General features: G+C 30.9%; 1 protein-coding gene across 2 annotated transcripts in view; it reads left to right on the top strand.

Annotated features, from left to right (window-relative positions):
* Positions 1-10347, top strand: part of LOC111675196 (ATP-binding cassette sub-family G member 1) — a 45308-nt gene that overhangs the window by 8183 nt on the left and 26778 nt on the right. Inside the window, exon 2 of one of the 2 annotated variants that reach the window (XM_023435915.2) lies at positions 10138-10259. The exons of the other annotated variant lie outside the window; for it this stretch is intronic. Coding sequence (XP_023291683.2) covers positions 10138-10259 — 122 coding nt within the window. The remainder of the gene's footprint in view (positions 1-10137; positions 10260-10347) is intronic. 2 annotated transcript variants of the gene reach the window in all.

Raw genomic sequence — 10347 nt, 5'->3', positions numbered from 1 at the left:
CTTAAATGTTTTGGAATTATGGTAATAAGTATTCAACATAAAACTTTCTTTACAAAAAATAAAAATTTTATAAAAGTAAAAATTGTAAAAATATACTCATGGTGTAGGTAATACCCTACACCATGAGTATATTTTTACAATTTTATGGTCGGCCATGCCCGACTATACTTTCCTACTTGTTTTTTGCAGTTTCTGTCTGAGCATGAATAAAAAATCTAAATTTTATATGAAATTTTCAGAGGTTGTCTCGGTGTTTTGCTCATATCTCCGTTATTTATGGACCGATTTTGCTGATTTTAAATAGCGTTCTTGCCGGTCGTATGTCTGATAGAATTATGGAAGATTCGAATCTCGCAGATATCTGGGGTCTTCTAAAAACTGATTTCAACAAACATACAGACAGACAGACGGACAGACAGACAGACAGACGGACAGACAGACAGACAGACGGACATGGCTTAATCATCTCCGCTACCTATAAGGATCCAGAATATATATACTTTATAGGGTCGGAAAATTATATTATAGAAATTACAAACGGAATGACAAACTTATATATACCCTTCTCACGAAGGTGAAGGGTATAAAAATATACAAAACATGGATTATTTGCTACTATTGCAAATTTACTACAATATAAGTGAACCAAGCAATGATTGAGAGTAATAACCAGTATTAAATATAAATAAGTAAGAGTGTCTTTATTCTGCTGCTGCGATTCTAATTCTGATCAAATCATGTACAATAGATTTAAAGTGAATTTCGAAAATTTCTCCTATACTATATGATTGGCGAAGTAAGCCCTACCTTAATTCTTGGCAAGACTAGCCATGGAACCCTTCTCGATACCTAATACAAATAGAGTTCCCTTGGGGTACTTTTTCCTGTAAAATACATCCCAATTTTTTACACACAGCTTAGCTTTCGATCTCCAAAATTCCCAGTATATGTTCAGTTTACTGTCCAATCATTTTATGCAGACAGTGAACTTTAAAGCTCCGAAAGCTCGCTCTTCTTTAAGAGAATTCAATAAGGCTTCTTGGAATAATGAAATGAGTGGGTAGAACCACAAAGATCCTATGGGATGACTCTGATGACATCAAGGCGGTGGGTAGAATCACAAAGATCTTATGGGATGACCCTGATGATATCAAGTGATGTGATGTTATTCCGAAAATAACATTCCGCTCTTCTTTAAGATAATACCATACGGCCTCTTGGAATGTTGAAACGGTGGGTAGAACCACAAAGATCCGAAAATAACATTCCGGTCTTCTTTAAGATAATACCATACGGCCTCTTGGAATGTTGAAACGGTGGGTAGAACCACAAAGATCCTATGGGATGTCCCTGATGACATCAAGACGAGAAATCCTCTCAAAATGAAGTTAGTATGATGGTACGTATTCTAAGTGGATACACATGATTTCGAACACATCTATGCAAATTTAGACGTGCTGATAAAGACGAATGTAGAGCATGTGAAGAAGACAGTAAAACTCTAAAGCACTTTTTTGTCATTGTCAGGCATTCGTCAAAGTTAGATCCAAGTGCCTTGGAAGTGATGTTATTTCGGAAATTACATTCCTTACTAACACTGATTGAATGATTCATAGATATTATGTCCAAGTAAACTGAGTTTCTAAATATTGAAAAATAATATATTCAGTGAAAATAACGTAACCTAGTGTTATTTACTAAAACTTGTTTATATCGGATTTCGTTCATTTACTGGTTATATGGGGGCTGGGTCAATTACGATACTCATAAAAATTGGTTGGAAGTTTGTGCTTCATATAGCACTTGTTTGATGAAGTTTTTATTACAATAGCAGTCTTTTTAAACAAGTTTTGACCATATAAAATGTTTTTCGGGGGAGGCCACTTATATGTAGGCTTTGCGAAATTATGCACAGATATATTCCATTATTAATACCGAACAAACTGCATTTAGATATTTCAACAAACAGACGGGCGCGACTTGGCTCGTCTTTAATAAGTACCGAGAATATACACCCCTATTCTGCATTTCGATTACGTTTACGCATTCAGTTACGCAATGATCGAAAAAAGGTATTCCAACAAAAAACTGAACCGTAAGAAAACGAAGAAGCAATGCTTTACGAATGTGTTTTTTTTCTGCGTTACGATCGTACCTATGTTTTTGTAAATTGTTGTTTATGTGACGGAGAGTCGAATCGAAATGCGGAATACCAAAGTTGGCAAACGGAGAAAGTTTCGTTTCGAATTGTAATGCATAATAGGGACCATAAATTATTTTATGGGTCTACGACCAATATTTCAATGTGTTACAAACGGAATGACAAAGCCAAAATACCCCTATCGTTTTTTGATGATAATGGTTATAAAAAGTTATTTGTAATACATTTTCCATTATAACATTTACTTGTTATTGTGATTCTATGACAACATGTTGGATTTTCTAATTTGACAAGTTTACTAAACATATTGCACGTGATCACATACATAAAAGTTCATTATTTTCAAGTTGTTGGCAAGTGTGTAACGGTTTATTTTTACAAAAAGCAAACCTGTAATGCAAGTTACCACAATGTGCAGTAGGGTACTGTATATTATTAAAAATAACCAGTTTAGATATATATTTTTTCAACTAATCTATATATATAAAATTCTAACGTTACTGACTGACTGACTGACTGACTGACTGACTGATTGACTGATTCATCATCGCACAGCCTAAACGGTTAAAGCTAAAGAGACAGCTTTACGTTGAGTTGATATGGGTTCCAGAACATGAGGGCAGCTTTCACCGAGATCGAAAAAAATAATTAGTCAACGAAACTAGAGAGGAAACCGTTTTCTCAACATAAGGGAATGGTAATTCCAAGCACAATGGGCCACTAGGCCTCGGAGTGAAATCGCTTACTAGCGATCCAAGTAACCTAACCTATCCGTTTATGGGAACTGTTTAGTACTGAAAATAGAAATTATCGGATTTCGTATTTCCATGTCTTATCTAACAATGTCTTTTTTCATAATCACTTTCAAATTTTAAATAACTCCACAAATATAATGTTCTACGTAAATTTTGTGACTGTTCGATTATGTTTTAAAGTTTTAAATTAAAAAATTTATAAAATTATTATTTTTGCAATATTTTTTATTTGCATAAAGCCTACATTATTTGTTTTGGAAAAATTGCATGTTTGGATATTATTAACACAATGATTTCCAAGTTAAGCTCCGAAAAATTTCACAAAATAGAGAAAAATTTTGATTTTCAAAACGAAGCTTACAAAATATATTTATTGAAACTTTCAGCTGTTTATTTAAAGAAATAAAGAAGTTATACATTTGGTAAATAGTTGTTTCAACGAAAACTATTTTCTCAGTGTAAAGAAAAATAATGAATGCGTGTTATAGTAAAACTATCGTTGCATAAATTTCTTATAATCCATATTTAGTTTATATACTTTTCTTTAACAACAATCGTATTAAATCAGCAATAGCTTAAGATAATTAAAAAAATTAACTGAATTCAACAATAATTCGACCATGAAACTGAAATCTTCATCATGGGATAGTGGGTAAGCGCTGCACGAAAAACGCAAACGTAGACTTTTTACTATTGCCCAAATTATCATTTGTTTCGTCTTCATTCATCAATCAAAAGACAATTTCTTCTCTATTCGTTTTTTATACCCTACACTACTTTAAGAGGGAGTGTGTATTAGCTTTTTGATGATGTTTTTAACACACAAAAATATTTGTTCTACACCCACCTTAAAGTAACCGGCATAGAATTATAAAATATGGTCATATTTCGATGGTCGATTAAGCCATGTCCGTCTGTCTATCTGTCTGTTGAAATCAGTTTTTAGAGGACCCCAGATATCGGCGAGATCCGAATCTTCAATAATTCTGTTAGACATACTTTCGAGAAGATCGCTATTTAAAAGCAGCAAAATCGGTCAGTAAATAACGGAGATATTAGCAAAAATCCGAGACAACCTCTGAAAATTTCGTCAAAAATGTCATATTTTTTCATGCTTTGTTAAAAAAGCTACAATAACACTGTATATTAGTTATACCCTACACCACTATAGTGGGGCCTGTACCTTGTGCGCAAGGTACAGGCCGCAATTTTCAAGATAATTTGATGAAATTTGGACCAAGCATGTTCTTTGGCACAGGGACGAAATGGTTGAAATCGGTCCATTATTTCACCTAGCCCCCATTCAACCGTACCTCCCGATTTGAACTTTTTATGCCATAATTACGTCAAATATTCTATTATCTCTCTAAAAATTGGCATAAATAAGTTTTACATAAGTATAAATGACACTGCAGATTTTCGTAAGGATCGGCCCTTATTTGACCCTAGCCCCCATACAAACTCCCCTTCAAAAATGTCTTAAACGTCTAAAATTTACTTGTAACCATTTGTATCGCAATGAAACTCAACAAAACTAACTGTTATTTAAAAATATATCCTTTTTCCAAATTTACCGAGGATCGGCCCAATTTGACCTATATAAACCTCATTTAGAAATTTTATTTTTTTTATCAATAAATTGCTTAAATATTTTGGAAAAATATTCAACATAAAAATTTCTTTATAAAAAGTAAAAATTTTAAAAATATACTCATGGTGTAGGGTATTATATGGTCGGCCATGCCCGACTATACTTTCCTACTTGTTATACCCTTCACCTTCGTGAGAAGGGTATATATAAGTTTGTCATTCCGTTTGTAATTTCTATAATATAATTTTCCGACCCTATAAAGTATATATATTCTGGATCCTTATAGGTAGCGGAGATGATTAAGCCATGTCCGTCTGTCTGTCTGTCTGTCTGTCTGTATGTTTGTTGAAATCAGTTTTTAGAAGACCCCAGATATCTGCGAGATCCGAATCTTCCATAATTCTATCAGACATACGACCGGCAAGAACGCTATTTAAAATCAGCAAAATCGGTCCATAAATAACGGAGATATGAGCAAAAAACCGAGACAACCTCTGAAAATTTCATATAAAATTTAGATTTTTTATTCATGCTCAGACAAAAACTGCAAAAAACAAAAACAAAATACATAACAATACGGTAAATATTGTTATTGTAATTTGTTTATAAAAGCAAAGCAGAGCAAGAGCAGCAGAGCAAGAGTAGCAGAGCGAGAGCAGCACTAATGTTTTGTTATTGGCTAGAAATATGAAATTAAGTATGTAGAGCCTGGATTAAGTGAGAACCTATAAAAGGGGACTTTCTGGTACTTTTTCGTTCTTCAAAAGGTATTTTTTGAAATTTCTATAATATTGAACCTAGAAACATGAAATTAAGTATGCATGGCCCGGATTAAGTGAGGACCCAAACAAGGGAGTTTTTGGTACTTTTTCGTTTTTCAAAAGGTACTTTTTGCAATTTCTACAATATTGAACCTAGAAACATGTAATTAAGTATGTATGGCCCGGATTAAGTGAGGACCCATAAAAGGGGACTTTTTCGTTGTTCAAAAGGTACTTTTTGCAATTTCTACATTATTGAACCTAGAAACATTTAATTAAGTATGTATGGCCCGGATTAAGTGAGGACCCATAAAAGGGGACTTTTTGGTACTTTTTCGTTCTTCAAAAGGTACTTTTTGCAATTTCTACAATATTGAACCTAGAAACATGTAATTAAGTATGTATGGCCCGGATAAAGTGAGGACCCATACAAGGGGACTTTTTGGTACTTTTTCGTTTTTCAAAAGGTACTTTTTGCAATTTCTACAATATTGAACCTAGAAACATGTAATTAAGTATGTATGGCCCGGATTAAGTGAGGACCCATAAAAGGGGACTTTTTCGTTGTTCAAAAGGTACTTTTTGCAATTTCTACATTATTGAACCTAGAAACATTTAATTAAGTATGTATGGCCCGGATTAAGTGAGGACCCATAAAAGGGGACTTTTTGGTACTTTTTCGTTCTTCAAAAGGTACTTTTTGCAATTTCTACAATATTGAACCTAGAAACATGTAATTAAGTATGTATGGCCCGGATTAAGTGAGAACCCATACAAGGGGACTTTTTGGTACTTTTTCGGTTTTCAAAAGGTACTTTTTGCAATTTCTACGATATTAAACCTAGAAACATGTAATTAAGTATGTATGGCCCGGATTAAGTGAGGACCCATACAAGGGGACTTTTTGGTACTTTTTCGTTTTTCAAAAGGTACTTTTTGCAATTTCTACGATATTAAACCTAGAAACATGTAATTATGTATGTATGGCCCAAATTAAGTAAGGACCCATAAAAGCGGACTTATTGGTACTTTTTCGTTTTTCAAAAGGTACTTTTTGCAATTTCTACGATATTAAACCTAGAAACATGTAATTAAGTATGTATGGCCAGGATTAAGTGAGGACCCATGAAAGGGTACTTTTTGGTACTTTTTCATTCTTCAAAAGGTACTTTTTGAAATTTCTATAATATTGAACCTAGAAACATGTTATTAAGTTCGTATATCCCGGATTAAGTGAGAACCAGTAAAAGGGGACTTCTTGGTACTTTTTCGTTCTTCAAAAGGTACTTTTTACAATTTCTACAATATTGAACCTAGGAACATGTAATTAAGTTTGTATGGCCCGGATTAACTGAGGACCCATAGATGGGGACTTTTTGGTACTTTTTCGTTCTTCAAAAGGTACAAAAGGCTTATAACACATCATGGTGAAGGGTATATAAAATTCGGCACAGCCGAATATAGAACTCTTACTTGTTTTGTTTCCTTTTCTCGTAAATCAAACTCAGAATATTTAACTTTCAACTCTTAAAAACTGCTGAATTTTTACTAGACTTGCAATATTTCCAATAACTACAACACTTAATATTTTCCATGCTAATTGCTTATGTCGAATTATAAAAAGTTTATGTTAATAAATTTTAATTATTTAAACTTAATTCAAAACTTCTAAGAATAAAATTAAGTAAACCCTTAATTTTCTCAAATGTTACACCTACATATAAATAAATAAAAAGCAAAAATAAATTTACAACAGTAATTTTTCTATAATATTCTGAATTATAAGTAGAACTAAGTAGTAAATGCTATTAATTATAATTCAAAAAGTTATAAAATTAAAAATTATTTATTTCCTTATTTGATATTTTCTTATTCAATTCAATAAGTTCAATTAAATGAAATTAACATTCATACTACAAGAATTTAGTATTTTTATAATAGTTAATTTTGGCTAATCTTATCGTATGTATACATATATGTAGATATTTGCCATTTTAAACAAGTTCGCTACAATAAAGTTCTTTTTAAGATAATTATTATTAAACCGTTTTTACCGATAGCTAAACACCTGCAATTAATTTTAGAAAGTTAATATAAAAAAATTAAAATTTTTTGACTGTCGTGAATCTTATTTAGGATACACCATGATCGTTTAATAATTCAATTGTAATTCTTAATTTATATACAAATGTTTGGAATATTAGAAGACAGAGGCAAAACTTCCCAATCTTCAAGGAATAATGTCTCTAATTCTTGGTTTTTAAATATTTTTCGATAACCAGAGCGATCATGTCAAGTTCACCACCTCTAAAACGCAAATACTACATAAATATCTCAAAAATTGAAGTGCTTTCACTATAATCTACGGTGTGCTACAGCTTACACCACTATAGCAGAGGCGGTATTATATGTTAATGCTGACTTTTGTATAGTATTATAATCGACTACCCAGCAAAAATAAAACGAAGTACTTCCAAAAGTTTAATATTTATCATCACTTTAAAAGTTGTATTCCATATTACTAAAATTTAATTTCACTAATAACTTCAAAAAAAATAAGAAAATTCTACTTCTTTTTCGGTTTTTTAGAATATATTTTTTTCTCGATAAATTTATTTTTTATCTAACCGTATCGGACTGTGCGTCCGTTTTTCGTCCATGTCGAAATAATTTATTTAAAAGATTTTTATTCAAAATTATGTTGGACTTTAAGTTGTTTCAGAGTTACCCACCAAAAACAGAACTTCCAAAGAAGCGAAAAAGTAATAGAATTTACTCTATACACCTGAAAAAGTGATTATTTTAACAGAGGCATACTTGTCATAGGAGGGATATTCTTTTTATTTAATTCCAAATTCACAACATTTGAAGTTATTTTTAGGAAGTAATTGTTATATCCTCTTTCTTTGGAAGTTATGGCACATATTTATTAGTCAACTCCAAAATAAAATGGGTTTAATTCCAAAAATTTGAGTACAAAAAAAATACCTTTAATTTAAGACAAATTTGGATTCTTTTCGCTTCTTTGGAAGTCAAACACTTACGCAAAATATTAACAAATTCACTTAGTGATACTTTTGAAGTGTACTTTGAAAATGATTAATTTTGGTCCATCCTATGAAAATGATTAACATCGGTTCATTATTTCATCTAGCCCCCATACAACTGAACCCCAATAAATAACTTAATTATATCTGAGGCAAGGTATAATTCCACTTTATTATGAAAACTTATTCAATTTTCTAATCACGATATTTGTGGACTAGAACTAGGACTAGGTTTTACGACAAAAAACTTACTGAATTGAAAAACATTTTCAAACTATATCATGTATAGTAAATTTCAATAAAATCGTAGATATTTAATCTACAGTTTACTAATAACACATCTAACATAAGGATCAATTGACAAGAATAATTTTGATTTCAGTTGAAATCGATCCATTGTTTCACTTAGCTCCTTTCAAAAAAAGTTAATGGTGCATGCTATTTTGAATCAGCCTAATGTTCATTTTTACTGACTTTATACAAACATCTTACAATTAAATATAAATATTTTCCGAAGTACATAAATGAAATTATTTTATTTGCAATTATACCACTTATTTAATTACTTATTTCAAAAAAAAAGGATCAAAGTTCAAAACAATATCTATATAAGTAAAATAAGGTAATTATAATTTTATTTAATTAAGACAGGTAAAACATAACAATAATTTAAAGCGGACATTATAAAAAATATACAATTGTACTTTAAGATACAACAAGCTCTTAAAATGTATCTCTCTAATAAAATGTTTACTCTCTTTTCAACTAAACACAATTACACACACTCTCACTCTCTCTCTCACACACTCAGCTTAGTATTCTATTAATACTTAAATCGATTCATATAAGAATTGATTAAATAAACACAAAGAAATTCAAATAAAAGAGTTGCCATATTTGAGAAAATTTTATAAAAATAATGATATTTACACTTATGAGAGAGTAAGAGTGAGAGAATTATTAGATTATCGAAAAAGAGAATACTAGGTATAAAGAAAGTCCATGGAAAATGTTGTAGTAAATATTTCTCATTAATGTACTTACTTGTGTCTTGATAATAATTGTATTATTTATATGTATATATGGATTCAAATAGTAACAAAATAACAACAACAACAAAAACACTAAGACCCAATACAAGTATTGAGACATTCGTTGGGTTCTAGTGACAGTAGTACGTACGTATGACTTACGTACGATTTTATTAAAGTTGACTGACTGGTGTTAGTAGTGGTGGTGGTGGTGCTGTTTATTGTTGGCGATGATGACGATGATTTTTTTTATTAAGGTAGTGGTGGAAGTAGCCACCACTCAGTCAAGTACCCATTTCAGTTGAATTTTTTTGTAATTGAAATTAGTTGTGATCGCACCGTGTGTGTGAGCGGTTGTATTCAAAAAAGAATTATATATTTTCTATTAGTTTTCTTTTATTTTATTAATTCCTTTACCGTGCTACTTTGAGGAGGGTTGTTTGTTGAAAATAAAAAGTGATGATTAAATAAATTTGTATTTTTTGCATTATAAAGAAAAAAAATCGCCCCTTTATTTAAAATTTTTGTACCTATTTACTGTAAAGAAAACGCGCAGTTAACTAAATGTTTTTTGTAACAAAAAAATAATTGTAATAAAATTAATCTGTGATTTTTATTTCTTATAAAGAAACAAAGAAAATTTACACATTTTACAAAAAAATAAATGCAAAAACTAGCTGTGTATGAAAAATTAATTACTGTGATTTTATTTTGAATGTTGTAAAAATAGAATTATTATAAATAAACAAAATGGTTGAGAACGATAATAAAAATCTATTAAATGACAATAGACAGGTTAAGGCTCAGATAGTGCCCGTGCAAACCAAAACCCTACAACATTTGCCCAAACGACCAGCAGTGGATTTGGCTTTTCACAATTTAACCTACAGAGTTAAGGAGGGCAGCAGAAGCAGTAAGTAGTTTTTTTATATTTTTATATAGGTATTTTTTTATTTTTTTACCTTTAAACTGTAAGTTACAATAAAAGTATATTTTCACTC

The sequence above is a fragment of the Lucilia cuprina genome, chromosome 2 (assembly GCF_022045245.1).
Source record: "Lucilia cuprina isolate Lc7/37 chromosome 2, ASM2204524v1, whole genome shotgun sequence".
NCBI lineage: Eukaryota > Metazoa > Arthropoda > Insecta > Diptera > Calliphoridae > Lucilia > Lucilia cuprina.
The sequence above is the reverse complement of the archived record's forward strand: the minus strand, read 5'-3'. Positions and strand labels throughout refer to the sequence as shown.